Source organism: Megalops cyprinoides, chromosome 8, assembly GCF_013368585.1.
Source record: "Megalops cyprinoides isolate fMegCyp1 chromosome 8, fMegCyp1.pri, whole genome shotgun sequence".
NCBI classification, from domain to species: Eukaryota; Metazoa; Chordata; class Actinopteri; order Elopiformes; family Megalopidae; genus Megalops; species Megalops cyprinoides.
This window is the reverse complement of record NC_050590.1, coordinates 38,161,787-38,179,897: the sequence shown is the minus strand read 5'-3', so window position 1 is coordinate 38,179,897 and position 18,111 is coordinate 38,161,787. Positions and strand designations below refer to the sequence as shown.

At 41.4% G+C, this 18,111-nt stretch overlaps 1 protein-coding gene across 1 annotated transcript; it reads right to left on the bottom strand.

Annotated features, from left to right (window-relative positions):
* Positions 1-571: 571 nt before the first annotated feature.
* On the bottom strand, positions 572-15,553 carry cracr2b (calcium release activated channel regulator 2B). The gene is made up of 10 exons (XM_036535295.1): positions 15,512-15,553; positions 5,484-5,701; positions 5,286-5,397; positions 4,603-4,732; positions 4,081-4,227; positions 3,549-3,639; positions 3,147-3,242; positions 2,498-2,685; positions 1,410-1,481; positions 572-752 (listed from the first exon to the last, which is right to left on the bottom strand). Exons 2-10 carry the CDS (start codon positions 5,697-5,699, stop codon positions 599-601), a joined length of 1,206 nt encoding a protein of 401 aa, XP_036391188.1. The 5' UTR covers positions 5,700-5,701; positions 15,512-15,553; the 3' UTR covers positions 572-598.
* Between the last annotated feature and the right edge of the window lie 2,558 nt (positions 15,554-18,111).

Sequence of the window (18,111 nt, the reverse complement as noted above, 5' to 3'; positions counted from 1 at the left end):
GCTAAACCTAATATCTTACCACTGAAACACTGGTCTACTTCTGTGAATTATGTCTAAAGCCTTTTTCCAGCTCTACAGTTGGAAAGGGGGACAATTAATCAGGCTGGCTCCAACTCTACAGTGGGTAAGTGATTAAAGTATCTTCCTCACAGCAGAGAATTAAGTGAAAAGATTAATCACAAACTCTGATTTACCAAATCACACTCTGATACAAACCGAACAAAAAACCTCACCCACCTTTAACAATGATGAATGGTGTGATAGGCAGGTATGGAACCCTGGGAACTATTTTTTCCCCTAAAGAACATGGACCTCAACCTGGGGAAGTACACAGGTGCTAAATCTCAATGTTTATTGCTTAAAACATAAATGCTACAATTAAACTAGATTACAATCAACTTCAAAAGACTAGCACAAGCTAGCACTTTTAGCAGAGGACCAGCAGAAACCAATGATCCAGATAACCAGAGTCCCAGTAATAACCAAAATGAACTATACGTTCCAGGCTGGATGAGACTGGACCAGTCCAGGACAGAGTGGTTTGTAAGAGTCTGTGTAAGTAGTGCTCAGATAAGGGTTAGTCCAGAGGTTAGAGGGTCTAGTATGGATAAAAGGGGTGTGTCCATAAAGAGTGAGCATGCACACAATGGCATTGTGGGAATGGTGGAGGAGTCAGGAATGAGCGTCTGTAACTAACCCTCTTCTGAGATTGGTAGGCGTCTTTCTCATCTCGCAATTTTTTGTTCATCTCCCTGAGACAGAGAGAAAGAGAAACATAGAGAGAGATTTACTCTAGGCAACACTACACTACACTTATAAAAAAACAACTTTGAATATTTTGAATTGTTCCTCCCCATATTTAAGAAATGGGATGATGACCAGGAGTGAAAAATTCCACTGGAAGAGGGAAACATGGCATCTTTGGCAGCATGCTCTAAATCAGAGTGCCACAGCCTAAGGGACAGAGAGCAGGAAACACCCCCTATCCTGTAAATGCACTTTATGCATGTATGTATTTTGGTCATGCAAATAAAGCTTGTTTGAATCTGAATCTGAGAGCAAAATAGAGAGAAAGAAGGAGACAGTGGGAGAACTGCAGAGATGGATAGGAATAGTGAGGAAGAGAAAGGAGTAAACACTCAAGAAGAAAGGAAGAACAAAAAAAGAATGCCAAGTCAGAGAGATTTTAATATACTGTAGATCTATACAGACTTGCCGGATGACTATGATTTTGTACATCACTCATTAACATTCATATTGTTCATATTACATCCGCCCAGCTTGAATAAAGTAATCATTAGCATGTCAACTTTGAAATAATGTGCTATGGAAGCAAAATCCCTTTCAGCTGAGAGACAGACAAACACAGGCAGATCTAAAGAGAGACAGCCAGACACAGAGAGACGTACCGAAGCAGTTCCAGCTGTCTGAGTAGGCTCTCCTTCTCCTTCTGCATGTTCTTGGACACGACCAGTACATCCCTGGGGACAGACACGTGTGCATGACATACGCATGGATAATGAAGTGTGCCCCTCAGGCTGTAAAGTGCACTACACCAAATAACCATCTGAAAGCACATACCTTTATAAAGGGAAAAGGAAAATATCCATGCTGAAAGGGCAAATCAAAACCTCAATAAACCTGTTTGTCCTGTTCTCTGACATCAGTGTCATTAAGCTGTACACTGTGCTGCTTTCATCAGGAAAGCTGCACCTTGTGACATTCAAAGCAATGGTGAGTGAGTGGGAGAAACTCAGCTTGTGATGATTTGATGATGATTGTGATGATTATTTTCTGAGCAGACAGTGATTTACATGGTTTCCAGTTTACATATGATCTATTGGTGCAGCTGGATATTTACTGAAACAGCTATATTACTTAAGGGACCTGGTGCTCCAGCCAAAATTTGAATCTGCAACCTGGGTCACAAATCCATTTCCCTGACCACAATGCTACACACATCCTCAGAAAGATGTAGCTAGACTGAAAGAATGGGACATGTTTACTTATACACAGACACATTGCAAAAGGCCACACAACATCAGTGTCTGGCTTTGAAGTTAACTTATTGAATGATGAATGATGGCTGCCTATCTCCCACAACAAAAATCCCCTGAGAGGTTCTATCTATCATAGATGCAATTGCAGTACTGTGTGACTGTGATTCACTCAAGGGCAATGAAGGTACTGATGGACTACCTGGTCAGCATAGAAATCTCCAAGCAATGTGACAGAACTAAATCCAATTCCAAAGAAATATTACATTTGGCTTTTTGGCCCATTGTGTGTATCACTAAATCATTGCAGGCCCCATATATCATTTCTGCAAATAAGGATGTGACTTACCCTGTCTGACAGTTCTGATCACTACACTGCCCTCCCCTCCCAGACACACAGACACAACCCGCCGGTACCACTAAAGTGATGAGTGATATTCAAGCAGGGGGGGGAGCCACCACATGACTAAAAGGCCATGCCTTTCTTTCTGGTACCATACCTTTCACGGCTCCTCTGCTCTTGTGCGGTGCTGCTCTGGATCTGGCTGAGCTGGGTTAAAGCATTCTGCAGTTCTGCTCGACTACTCGCCAGCTGCTCCTGCAGCAGCAGGTTGTGCATCTGCAGGCGCTGGTTCTGGCTGTGTGTTTCAGCCAGCTCTATGCCCATTGCTTGGATCTTGATCTCCAGCTGAAGATAGAGGGACACTGCTCTCTCTGTGGACTGGACTGCTGTTTGGACAATACTATCATCTGTATTTGTGCCTTACAGTTTGCACTCTGTTAACTGTTTTGGGTACATTGCAGCATACATTGTATTCTAAGATATTGGGTATGTTCCACTGGAGATGGGCGTCTGGCAGATTAATACAGAAACAAAAATACAATCAATGAGCAAAAATTAAGGATGATGATAATTACTGCTTGGATACAGGATTGGAGGGAGATGGGAGGAGTGAAAGAGAGAGGAGGAAAGAATGAAAGAAATAGCTGCTGTGTGGGGTGACAGACAGATGGAAATGTGACGGTATAGACAGTGAGGGAGAGAATGAAGGATACAAGTTGATGAAGGAGGAGGAATAACTGAAAGTGAAGGTGGAGCTACAAAGGAATCAAGATGGGGAGCCAACTTTCACATTTGTATCTGTCTACCTCTCTTTGCTTGGCTACCATGCTCTCCAGCTCCTGTTCCCTCAATTTCAGCTCTTTCTGTAGCTCATGACTTCTGTCATTCTGTTGAATACTGTCCTGGAATATTACCACATCATCAAAAAACACAACAAAATGTATTGGATACAGTGCATTTTAGAACCAGTGCTGTCACAAATCGCTGTATAGAGGTTTTCCAGAGGGAGTAAAAAAACAGGCAAAACCCATACTTAAAAAATTATTCCCTGACCCCTAGCAAAGAGTTGATCAAGTCAAACTTCTGGAAACTATTTTAATATGAAACATATCCTACAGGGGGGATTTGTATAACTCTTCAGAAGTAGTCATAATCACCATAGCCACCATCTTTATCATGATCATCATGGCACCAGTATGAGGACGTACCTGAGCTAGTCTTTTCTCTCTCTCCTCCCTAATTTGACTCTCCATCTCCTCATATATGGACTGCATCACCTGGTCGTGATCATTCTCCCGTCTGTAATTCATTAAGAGGATGCGAGTCAGTCACTGAGAGAGGGAGAGGTGGACACACAGTTGACACAGGTGACATTGGGTAAACATGCGAGACAGGGGAACATGCTGAACTGCCTCCATACATGAGTGCCATACACTGATCATTTGTACGGTGTGAAGGCAGGGAGGGACAGATAGGTAGATATGTAAATGTCAGACATATAGCAAGAAAGGATGAGAGCTACATTGAGACATAGGTGTCAGCTAGATAGAGAAATAGGCCACTTACACACACTCCATGAAACAGAAAGAGAAGACCTGCATAGTCAAACAGATATTATGGGGAGTTGTGCAGTCAGACAGATGTTGTAGGTAATGTGCAGTCAGACAAATAATTGTAACGACCTGTGCAGTCAGACAGACACGGTAGGGACCCATGCAAGCAGAGAGACATTGTTGGGACCTGTGCAAAGCCTGCTCCAGACTGTCCTTCTCCCTCAGCGTGTCCTGCAAGTGTGACACGGTTTGGGACAGCAGCTCTTCCAGAACGTGCAGCAACTCTGGATGTTCTCGCTGCAGACTGCACCACAGGGCACGCAACTCCCACTGACTGATACACAACACAGCACAGTACACATAACTGCTGTTACGTAATACGTAATGCTGTATATAATCAGTACAAAATAGTACTGATACACAACACTGCTGTAACACAATGCAACAACAGCAGCACTGTTTCTGTACCCTTGGGCAAGATACTTAATCCATAAGTGTCTCAGTAAATATACAGCTGTATATACTGATAAAATTATAACACTTGTAAGTTGCTCTGAATAAGAGCATCTGCTCAAATACCTATAATGTAAATGTAAATGTACACAATGCAGCACAACATTGCAATAATGAAGTCTAAAGTGGTGGGTTCAGTCAAATTGTAACAAGATATAGCACAGACACATAGATACAGGCAGAATAACAGACTCACTCCTTGAAGATTTTTTCAGCTCCAAGCTCCAACAGGATCTGCATGAATCTCTCCGCCTCTGGGTCAGCTCTGTCCACATGCACCTCTCCATCCCCCTCCTCCTCAACCTTTTCTACCCCTGCAATCTCTCCTGGACACAGGAAATAGAGAGAGCAGAGGACACCATTGATCACAATCCCCTGACATATTTGCCATGTTCTCACTGAGTTCATTTGAGTGCGTCCTTCCAGTGGGCTCAAAGGTCAATTGCTCCTATACTGCAGCTGAATCCAAGCTGTGAATTTCAGGATGTTTGTCGTAGTGCTGGCTGTCAGGCACCTGAGGGCAATGTAAATGTGTCAAGAACCACAGCCAGTTCATTACCTGGGTGGAATTTGGGCGACATAAGCCTTAGGGCCACCCTGCACAATTTGTGGTATTCCTAAAATGATGGGCTGTGTTAAGGATGGTGGGCTGCTTCTATGATGCCGAACTGTTCCTAAGATGATGGATTGTTCTAAAGATGATGGGCTGTTCCATGGATGATGGACTGTTCCTTTTTTTCAGTGGCAGCCACTATTATTATTTTTTTTCTGTTGTCATGACCAAGGAGCACCACTCACTATGACCATTGTCACTCATCACATTCACTCATGTGGACACATGTAACTGCTTAGAATAGGACTGTACTTGAGTGAACTCACCCAGGCCCATGTTGAACTCCAAGAGAGTCAGGAAACCATTTCTGTCTCTGTCCAGACTTTCAAACACTGACTCCAGCTGCTCTGGAGAAAGAGGAAGCTCCCCCTGTAACCGCTGGGGGAGGGGGGTTATCTTCACACAGCTGAACAGACACGTGCACACACACACACACACACACACACACCATGTACCCTGCTCACCTGCATGTCCCTCTTGGTGATGAAGCCCTTCTCCTCCTTATCGCAGAGTAGGAACAGCTCCCTGGCCTGCTGTGCCGTGTCTAGCTCTGGAACCCCATCCCTGAGGCCAGGAGACACCGTCGGCCCCCTGCTTCTCCCAGGCCTCGGGCTATGAAGGGTTTCCTCACCGTGACCCTCCCCCACCAACACTTCCCCCTGCTGCAACCAGTCACACATCACTGACCAGGAGGGAGAGAGAGAGCATGGCCTTTAAACTGTCTTTACTGAATGAGACAGACATTAGTGAGAAGGATGAAGAGAGAGCATGACCTTTAATCTCCTTGTACTGAACAAGCTAGACATCAATGACCAGGAACCAGGACCAAGGTAATTTCCTTGCTTTCCACTAGGGATGTTGTGACATTGGGAGGGGTACAGTGGGAGTACAAGGCTGCTCCTACATTTTTTGGCTGCTGTCAGTCCTTTCAGCACTCTGTCACAGCCTGGGAGGTTTTAGGACCTGGGGCAGGAGCAGTCTAACAAGCCCCGGTGCCCCTGATGCTGATAATGCTGATGCTGGCAAGGTGTGGCTTGTTGCCTTCCTTAGGCCTATTATAAAAATGCAGCGTTTTGGTAAGGGGGTTATTGTTTTTCCATAATGTGCTAGAAAGCTTGTGCTCATTAACTTTGGTTTGACTGACTCATGTCTTTTACTGCTTTGTTTGTTTCTTGTAGCCCCAGAATGAGGAGTATTAAACAGCTCGTGGTCAAATTGACTGTTTTGTTTGTTGTTTTGTCCAATCACCACCTGGCAAGGTGGACACCCTTATAACCCTGCCACAGATGCAAATTAGATTACATTATATTAATTTAGCAGACGTTCTTATCCTGAACGATTTCCAGCACAAAACATAAGTGCATCTACTCAAGTTGAATGAGCAACAGTGTAAGACCAGGCTAAACAACACTCACAGACCAGTGACTGTGAGCATAACACTACTGCAGCCCTACCCTAAGTTAACGTGTGCAACCTGAATAAAATAAACAAAATAAACAATAAGTACTACAAGTAGCAGGTGTTAAGGGTGTTGAGGGACCAGTACAGATGCAACCCCACTAATAAAATACGGTTTCCACAAAATAATGACCAGGCATATTCAAAATCCTAAGCTCTACTGTATGAAAGTCATCATAATTAAAATATTGTACATACTGCCATTTTTCCACCTTAACTAATTTGCATAACACTTCACTAACATTAATGTTGGCTAGCTACTGAACCAACCTTGCTAGCTGCCAAGATAGCTTATGTTATCTCTGTACGTAATGGCAGTAGTTTTAGCTGACTTGCTTACCATGATTGGATGCTGGAGAATCAGATATTCTGAGAAAATGATAATGACACATTTTCTAGAACACTTGATTAGCTAGCAACAGAAAAATCTGCAAACTAGTGAAGTGACTTTATCAAGCTAATGTTACATTACTTCTGCCAGCTAGCTATGTGAAAAGGTGGTTTACATTTAATACTTAGCTAAAAGCTTTTCACATCCTTAGTATATCAGTTTAATAATTCAGTCAAACTAGCAGCACTCTATTCAGTAAAAAAAGATGGACCACACTGCAAAGTCATTCTGTATTGTGAACCATCACGCAGCATCACGTGGATGTATAGACAGTAGGCTACTCCCATGCAGATTGTTTCTATCTCTTTTCTCCATCTCTGTTGTGCTGAGCATTGTGGTGCAAAATGGCTGCTGTGCAAAAATGCAACACACTGGTGGTAGTCAAGGCAAGTCCTCCCCCCCTTCACTGTAAAGTGCTCTGAGATACATGAAATGCGCTATTTAAATACAATCAATTGTTACTTAATTTATTCTTATTCTTATTTAGGCAGGGGAGTCAGAGTATGAACTTTAAGCTCTCCATGTTTGAAAAGACAGCTTTGCATTACACAGACTAGCTGATTGATTCCTCCCAAATTTTGTGTCCTGCAAACAATTCAGCAAACCTAAAACCTGACTTCCACTTTTGATATTGTTTGGCATATATAAATGACTTAGTATCCAACATGACCGCAGTTACAGACACTGTTACACACCAGTGAACTGCTAAACTGGGACTGCAACCTGAACTAGGCTGTGCTAAGAGCAAGACAGCCCTAATATTGACTTCTATACAGGTGTCCCCCCACTGCACACAGCCACACGTATGTACAGCTAACCAGTTACACACGCCATTTCATTATGTGATTATGGTGCTACTGTGTTATAGCATGGTTGTGAAAATGTCCAACAGGGTATCTATCCACATGCTTATATATACACACACACACACACACACACATGTACACACACAAACAGATATGGTTAAGAAGGAGATGTGAGGCCCATCAGGTTTTAGCGAACTACCCAACAGTAATATTTGGATTAGTCAGTCTTTGTGAATGAGAACATAAGAACCTAAGAACATATGATGACGAGAACAGGTCATTCTTGTTTTACAGACTGAACTCACCCTAAAGAATCTATTATAGTTAACCTTATTGATTCCTTTTATAAATTTAAATACCTCAATTAAATTACCCCTAAGCCTCCTCTCGCTTAGTCTAAATAGGTTAAGTAACTTGAGTCTTTCCTCATAGCTTTTATATTTCATGCCAGGAACTAATTTAGTTGCCCTTCTTTGAACCTTTTCTAGAGCTTCGGTATCTTTTTTATAGTGCGGTGCCCAGAACTGCACACAGTATTCCAGGTGCGGTCTGACTAAGGCATTGTATAATTTCAATATAACCTCTTTAGATGTATACTTAATACTTTTGGCTATATGTCCCAGCATCCTGTTGGCCTTTTTTACTGCTACAGCACACTGCCTAGATCCTGTTAAGCTTGGGTCAACTATTACTCCCAAGTCCTTTTCAAATTGAGCACATTCTAGTTTTTTTCCACCCATGAAGTAGTCTTGTCTAAGGTTCTTATTTCCCACATGCAAGACTTTACATTTATCTAAATTGCATGTCATCTGCCAGGTATCTGCCCACTTTTGGATGCTGTTTAGGTCTTCCTGTATTACCTTAGTTGATTCTATACTGTTGGCTAGACCCCCTGGTTTTGTGTCATCTGCAAATTTTACTATTTTACTACTAACCTCTGCATCAAGATCATTTATGTATATAAGAAATAGCAAAGGCCCCAACACCGATCCCTGCGGGACTCCACTTCGTACAGGACCCTGCTCTGATTCAATTCCTCCCACAGTTACAGTCTGCTTTCTATTAGACAACCAACTTCGAACCCACTCGGTGATAGCTCCTGTAATTCCTGCAGATGTCATTTTCAATATGAGTCTCTTGTGTGGAACTTTGTCAAATGCCTTTTGAAAGTCCAAATAGATAATATCATAAGCTTGGTTTGAGTCCAGACATGCTGTAGCTTCCTCAAAGAAGTCCAGGAGGTTTGTTAAGCACGACCTCCCTCTGTGAAAACCGTGTTGGCTATCATTTAGAACACCATTTTGTTCCAGGAATAATTCCAAATTATCCCTAATGATGGATTCCAGTGTTTTGCATGTGATGCAAGTTAAGCTGACAGGCCTATAATTTCCTGGTTCAGTCCGGTCTCCTTTCTTGTAGGTATGCTATGATTTGTACTGTGTGTGGTCCTAGAGGTCATATCAGAAGTGAGCACTAATGGGGAACTCCATGCAAGTGAGATAACATACACTATTGTTCATCTTACTGTTGTCTGCCCTTTCATAGGGTTTATCTGTAAAGGCCATTCACACCAGGTGGTTTCACACAATGTACCGGTGAACAACTTCATTACCCTTCACTGAAATATACAAGTCACTGTGGATGACATTAATACATTTAAAAATAAAAATAAAGAAGATATGAATTTCCATACAATGAAAGTGTGAAGGCTGTGTTTGTGATACATTTATTTGGATTGGTGTCCGACACAGGGATCTGACCTGGCTGTGGGCCGAAGTTGTTACCCCCCTGCGTGGACTTCATGAACAGGAATGGAAAGGGGTGGAGGAAGGATCCCACAAACAGCAGATGGAGAAAGGAAGAGGTGATTGGAATTTTTATAGTTGTGGAGGGGAACTGGCTAGGTTTGGTTAATTACAGGCGCTTGTGTGGAAATTATCCTCCTGTATTATAATAATAATAATAATAATAATAATAATAATAATAATAATAATAATCAACATCATCATCACATGGCCATATCCAGTGTGTCTGTTCATTACTGCATCATGGTGGTTTAAAGGCCCCATGTCCTCCAAACTAACTCAATGCTTCTTTACAACTTTACACTTTGCAACATTACAGTTTGCTAACATTACAATTTGTGGTATGTTACCCTACTAGCACAATGTGCCTGACATTGAACACTCTACAGGAAGGGGACAGGCACGTAATGTGCACGTAACCTCCTCCGGTATTTAGAAGTGCCTCGGGATTGTTTGAAACTCTTGCGGGCGTCCCTGAAAAGCTGTTTGTTGTGGGTAGCTGTGCCGTTGTCCATGGAAGCTTGTGGGGTTTATTCCAGCCGAGTTTGAGGTAACTGCTTTCATCTTGTTCCCAATTCACTACGCTTGTGAGTTTTAATGTTATCACTCGCCACTTGGTAGTAACATTCACCTGTTGTACCGTAGTGCACCGAGAGCTCCGGGCTTCTTTTTCTTCCCTGGGTCATCAGTAGCATTTACCCCTGAGAGTAAAGGTAGGCATGGCAGTCTCATATATACGTACATCTCCTGTCGTCTATCATTTTGATCTATACGGGTATAGGCATCCAGGCTGTTGGGATATTAAGATCTGCTCTTTCCCGCGACAGATTTTGTTGTGGCTGTGGACCTGGATTTGATCACTGTTTTCCCCGTTTTTTTCTTTTATTGTTGTTTTGGCTTAGCGTCACAGCCAGCTTTATGTTCTACAGTCTTGTGTTTTTTTTTTTCGTATTGTGTGCGTGAGTGCGTTTGGTGCGTGTACGCGTTGTAATGACTGAGGCTGGGTACGCAGTGGTTAGCGTAGTCCAATCAATGCCGGTCGAGTAGCGTCAGTGTTTGTTTGACCGAGTCTACCGGCTGCAGAGTATAGCCCCCTCATTAGTTTGCCCCCCTTCCTCCCCCTTCTTAGCTTTCCCTGCCGCCACGGGTTCGCCCGTGTCGATTCAGCGGCTCGCCTGTGTGCGGCTGCTGCGTATCTGATTTTTTTTTTTTTTTTGAACGATTTTTTTTCTTTATTGATTTGTTTTCTCGTCCCTTTACTGCCCTCTTTATGATCTGTGGCCTGGCTGTAACTGATCCTGTTGGCCGAAGTTTACATAGCAGTATTGTGTGGACACGCCCTAGTGGCAGGAGTGTGGGTTGCACCTTTTGTGTGCTTGCTGTGCAGTGTAGCGTGATGCTTGATGGCTCTTAACTATTGTGTGTACACATAATATAAACTGTCACGGAGTTTTTTTTATATACTGCTTAGCTCAGGGCACAACTGTGTTTCAGTTAAGTGGGCACAGGCTCTCAGTGAGGGAACTCTTGGTGTTGGCATCTTTGACCGTGTGCCACTTGTGTTGCCTTTGTCATTTATGAATGTATACTGTCGTGCTTGTTTTTAACTGAAGACTGAGAACACAAATATATATGAAATGGAACTAATAAATTATTGATTATTTATTGACTGTAACAGTCTCCCTTCTCCATTTATTTGGACAGCCTGGGTTTAGGTCATTATCCATCACAATAGCCTAAAAAAAATTACCTAGGGTATTCCTGTAATTTGGGGTGTATATTCCTGTTACACAAGGTAGGAGTCTCACTGAGATAAAGGTGGCCATCTCTTCAATTTACCCAAGGGTATGTGTACATGAGCACATGCATGTGTGCACTAGCACAATTCTGTCTGTGTGTGTGTTTGCACACAAGCAATTTCACCATGGTGTATCCCTCAGAACTAACCACAACCCTCCCACTCATCAACTATTAATATTTTACCATTTGCTTATAATGATGTTTCTCATCAATATCATTCAGAATATCCCATTCTGAACTGTTGAGGTTATAGTGCATCAAGCCAGCTAGAAGCCTTAGCTGAGCCTGGCCACTTTATGAAGGTTAGTGGAAGGAGAGCCAGCAGGAGTGCCTTGCCAAGATTCTACATGCAGAATCCTTAACACAAGTAACCTCTTTAGTTGGGCTCTAAGTTTGTTTTATAAAAAAAGACAAACATTCAGACAGATGATTAGGAATGGGAGAAGGCAGACCTGACAACGGACAACCCCATAATCTAGAATTTAACCCAGTAAGTTATTTCAACTAAAAAAATCCAGTGCTTAGAGTAAGGAAAACCTCTCAGAATTAGTGAAAATTAGTTTGTCAATTCTGAAGTCATTATTCAGAAAAGTAAGGAAGCAGCCATTACATAATATTAAAAAATAAACCTTACTGGTCTGGAGTAGATATTATTCTCTTCTGGTGGAGACTCAGGAGAGTGTCCCTCCATCGGACTGTGCTGGTAAATGCTAACCTGTCCTGACCATACAGGTAGATCCTGACCCTATAGGTAGATGCTAACCCTAACCCTGACCCTGACTGTACAGGAAGATCCTGACTGTCCAGATAGATGGTAACCTGTCCTCACTGCCCTGTCCAGCTTGGTGCTCTGAAGCCTCCTCTCTTCATTTGCATTGGGGCATAAATTTAAATTTCTGTACTTACATGTTAATATTTTTGTATATTTTCAAACCTAACAAATTGTACATCCATCCAAAATAAAACAGGTACATTGCAAAATTATGTTTTATGTATTCATTACAAAACGCATACAAATGATGGATTAATACCAGTTATGTACAACGATACTACTACTACTACTAATACTACTACTACTACTACTAATACTAATACTAATACTAATAATAATGAAGAACCATTATTATTCAGGATATGATGACATATGAAGACATGATTGTTTATGAACCAGTTCATCTCTGATTTGACTTGCTCCCATATGTTTACAAAGATTCTCACATCACAGGATCCTCCTGTGTTGTTTACATCCTCGTTCAAACATAAGTTTCCAGGGGTCCTCCCTGGTCAAATACGAGGTTCAATATCACAGACTGCATCCAGTTGGTTCTGCAGCAGTCAGGGACTCTAACCACCCTGAGAATGTAGCACATCCCAACACCTGGACACCTGCCACCTCCCCCCAACCTTTACTGATTACACAATGATCACACAAAGCAAACAGTTCAAAATACAGTGACATGATGTCTGTGTGATGACACATTTACTCAATTGCCTAGGACAGTTCTTAGAGGTGCGCTGAACAGTACACTTCATTGTACACCATGCCTGTTGATTAAGCTCTGCACAGTCAAAATGTGCGGGACAGTGGTATAAAGACCACAGCTCCACTTCACCATTCCACAAAGAACTCTCATACAGCACATAGCATTCTGTGACCTGGTGCCTCCAAAATCTGCACCATTCTTAAACCACTCTATACAACTGTGGGGTGTAATTTAGGGTGTTATGAAGAGGTGCTGTATCACAGCATTAACGGGGTGCCAGCTCCCCGCCCACATAGCCTTGTCAGCCAACCAGGCTCCTCATTATATTCACTAGCACACTGTATGTCTGCACAAGGATGTGGTTGCAGAGACCAGGATGGCATCAGGTGACAGGAGGGTGAAAGAAGGGGAGGGCGAGGGGTGGCAGATTGTGGGTGGACACAGAGAAGAACATGCAAATAAAGCATGTGAAATGATTTGCATTGCACAGGCCACACATCACAACTGGAAATGATTAAGTGAAGGAGAGAAAAGTATGATATACAAGAAGATATAGACTGGTGTGTATATATATATATATATATATATATATATATATATATATATAAAATGTGTGTGTATATATATATGGTTGGGGCAGGGGATAGAGTGATGACTGTGAACAGGAAGAGAATGATAAGTGGAATGAGAAAGAAACAGGAAGGGGAGGAAGTGGCTTTTGGTGCTATGCCTCAGATCACAGACAGGTAGTTCTCATTGTAGCCCTAGGCATTCTGGTGTACGTTCTTTGAATCAGGAGACCATGCTCCAGAAATGACTGACCCCTCCAAAAATGTGCAGTTATGCTATAAACAGGTGCGCTTGGTCCAAAGTTTCGTCCAACACAAGAAGCTAGTTATGTATGCAAAGTCACGTTGTAGGTAAAAAAAGTCACTCAAAAGACAACAGCAGCCATGAAAAAAACCTGGAAAATATATCAAAGTTAAAACATCCTTTACTGTACTTGGCATCCTCACTTTTTCTCAATAGATTAAAAATGATATCTTTTTGGTATTTTTCACCATACCATTCAGATCTTTCCTCAGCTGTTTTTGATGCTAGGATACTCTGTAAATTGCTGGCACTAATTAAGGGACAACCTCGTTAGTTACTTGATATGGTCACTGATTGATACAAGCCAATTATATACTTTCCTAAAATAAGCCATATACTTATTTTAGGAAAGGAGGAGAGACTCCCATAAGCATGATGCCAATCCTTGTCTTTGAAAGGTTGAGAGACCAGTGTGCATCAAGCCCACATGCAGTCACTCCTGCAGTCACGGCTGCACATTCCCTCACAACGTGCCTGGTTCTCCTACACTCACTCTCATACAGTAAAAACCAAGGCAATTATGAACCAAAAGACTCAGCTAATAACTCTACCCAGACTTATACTATGCTGTATAACAGCAGACTGTTAGATGTAAAGTCAGTGTTGAAACCAACACTACACCATGAATGCCGACTTGTATGGTGCCTGTCTATACTGTAACAGTATGTGCTATTAATACCATGTAGACTGGCGTGTTCTGTAACACACAACACTGTAGACTAAGGTTGTAGATTAACTGCTGCTATATTCTACACTGCAATACAATGCCTGTATAAAATACTGTAACTATACTGTGTCACACTGTACAGAATGAAATACCCAATAGCATTATATATTGCATTTAGTCTTACCACACTGCATCACAGTATGTAACTGGTATAAAGTGTTTCATTGTAATTGACAGAGACACCAGACTTGGTCAACAGTCTCTTCAGATCATGACTACTAAAATAATAATTGTAGGAATTAACTGTTACAAACTGTGTTCCTTTCCAACCAAATCTGACCATTTGTTAATAAGGATCCTGCTGTAAAGCACTAACGTAGTACACATTTTTGCCATCTCTCACAGAAAATATCATTTGTGTTTAATGTATAGATTTCAAGTCTAGTGTTACGCATACATTATGGCATATACTAACATATAACATAAAAGCATAATTTATATGAAAAGGACAACGGTTTTTATCTTTAAAATTTGACATATATCAACATACAGCAAGTCTTCGTGTTAATATATCACGTTGTAGTTTTAACACCGACATACTACTTTCTCATACGTGACCGCCTAAGTATGCCTACCCTGTGAATGAATATAGAGTGATCCAGTAAGGGTTGTATGATTTACAAGAATAAGGACTGGGTAGCGTTAGTAGAGTCTGCATCCCAAGTGAGGATACCATAGTAACAGCACGTGCTTAATTTTGCCTCTGCCAAAATAACGCTGTATCCCACAGTGACCTGCATGCGTGGAAACAACAGTTTGCGTGCAGTAGCTTTACCAGATGTTCACTGCAAACACTGGGAGAGTGTGTCAAATTTATTTTACTTAACGCTGAGTGATTTACGAGTAGGTTGCTTAAAGGTAACAAACTTTGAATAATTAGCAAAAAGTATTTTAAACGACACATTCTATCTCGGTGAAGCTATGTGCTGTAGCAAAAGTTACGCAGTGCAACTGGCTTTCGCTATCGCCGGCTCCAATAACTTGGGGACAATGCCTTGAGCTGAACCATGTGAAGTCCAAAATTAGCCTACTTTCTCACGCAGTATGTAACCTGCTTCAGAAAAAAATGTCAGACTTCTTAAAAATAAATCAGAATTTCACATATTTTCACATAACAATCATTTGACAAGTCCGTAATAACCACTCACCTCTCCCTTATCGGAATGCGCGTCTGTCTGTGCCGCCGTGCAAGTGCAACAGGTGTGCTATGTGGCGCGCGCTCGCTCGCTCACTCACTCTCTCTCTCTTTCAATTTAAAGGTGCTTTACTGGCAGTTCAATCGCTGTGTTGCCAAAGCAACAAGACGAACAATACACCAGTTAATCAAATATAATCATACGAATGAAAACAAAACATGTACACATATAGGCCTACAAAAAAGTTACATTTCCTTCTCTCTGTCACACACACACTCCGTTTGATCAAATAATCACACATGCATTGCTTGCATGTTATTTTACTATAAATATGTGACCAATAATATTTTAAAATTCACATAACATCAATATCATAACATCAAGAGAAAATCTGTGTAACTTTGTATTTTGTTTCAGAATCCTTAGAATTGCCAGGAGTATCACTATAATTTGCAGTAGATGCAAATGTTCAACCGTTTTATTTATTGTATTGCAGTCTTTCTTTCCACCAGATGGCAATGTGTAGAATTCCACAGGGCTTTTACACCATTTATAGTATTACCGGGAAGATTAGTGTATGTGCCCATCTGAAAATGAATCTGAGTTGTTTACATAGTATCAAGGGCAACAGAGTACGGGAACTTTGGCTTGTGTCATTATCAGCTGTGCTTTACCACCAATATAATCTGGGCGGTGCAGATTTCTGTAGCCTCATACAATGTACAATACACTACAAATCTAACACACATCAGCGGTCGCAGTACCAGGGCTCTGAGGCAGATGTGGATTGCCTGTGTAAGTAACGTAAAGATGAGGGGACGTAGAGCGTGAAAGGCTAGTCGGAATGATGGAAAGCAAACAGTTATAAACAATAAAAATGAGGATATGAAAAATATTTATCACTGTCAAAATGAGATGATGAGGTATAATGAGGTATAATGGTAGCTTCTATGAGAAACCTTTTAGTGTTGTCTGAGGAGGAAAATTATTTATTATAAAGGCTAATAATACTACTGCTAGTAACAATAATAATGATAGTTGCCTTGGGGAAAAGGTAACCATCCTTTCTCGAGAACATAAACGCATAAAGTTAAAGCCCTTCTATTAGGAGTTTAGCGGGATAATCAGCTGGCTAGCCCAATCTGCGTTTCCATGGGATCCAAGGGACAGAGCGTGGAGAACCACATTGACAGTGACACTGGAAGAGGATGGAGTATAGTGCGGCTCCAAGACCCAAGTAAAGCCCAATTCAAGGTACACCCTTCTGTATTAGGGTATGGAATTTTCTGATAGTTCACGTGGCAGATGGATGATACGGATATTGCGACTGAGACAGGTCGTTACCATAATATTAGCATACATATAAATCATAAGGAGATTAACTAGCTAACGTTAGCTAGCAGTTACCCAAGAAACTAGCTAAGTAGCTCGCAACCTAGCTAATTAGCCAAACATTGGAACTCAAAATATACTTGCTAACTTTACCGTAGACATAGTGAACATGACGAATAGATAGTTATTGTTAGCTAGATTTAGTTTTGCCAAACTTTCATGAGAAATATTTTGCTGATAATCGGGTAGCTACCGTTAGCTAACGTAAATCGTTACCAACTTGAATGTTCCGAAGACTACAAGAGGCAACGTTGGAAACGTTGTCTAGTAGTTTAGTTAGTATGCGTAATACTCTAACTTATATTAATACGATGTATAGCTAGCTATGACTGCAGTGTTTCATGAGCAAATAACGTATCAGTGATAACGCACTGGATATGCCTAGTTAATTTAACTGCCGTTGTATAGTTAAATCTATCTCTTTTTATCTTCGTAGGTATGATACTACGTGTAACAGCGAGTCCGTCTACTGGTTATATATAGCATTTTGTAGTGGGTCTTTGTAGTAACACTCACACACACTCACACACTCAGACAGCTGTTCTATTTGGTAGCTAGCTACCTAGGATGTCTTGGATTTGGCTTCGTGACAATGCAGATGATTGTTCTTGAAGGCTGGTAGTTCACACAGTAATATTAGTTAAATTTGTTTTTCTAAAATATATTTTTCAGTTTTCCAGATTAAAGTAAACCTATGTCGGTAATCATCTTTTAAATACATTACTGATTAGAACGGAAGTCATGTTGTCATAACTACATGTTGTTTGGGAACGTAGTGAAAATACCTTGAGATTGTTTATGACTTACTTTACGTCATAACAATCACAGAACTGACTTGTGCCAAGAACTGGTCTATCACAAATTTAGCGTAAACTCTGATGTTGCACCGTCCTTGAACCAGTGAAAGACAGACTGATTTTAAAGCATTCAGGAAGTATACTATGTAGCCTAATAATATAATCGAATAGCGTTTTCCCGCTTTACCAGTCCAGGCTTCTGTGAAAGCGAGCGTAATCCTTTGTACGCTGTCCGTGCGTACCTATTAATATCGCTGCCACCAGCGTCATGGGACATACTTACGTAAAGTCAGCAGGGACATGGGTATTACAGATAAAAGTCATCAAGTGAGTTCTTTTGAGTTATGTCGAAAAAGATGTACATATCTGCCAGTATGGGGGATTGCTCAGAAAGGAGGCATTATACTCCCATGTGAACTGTCT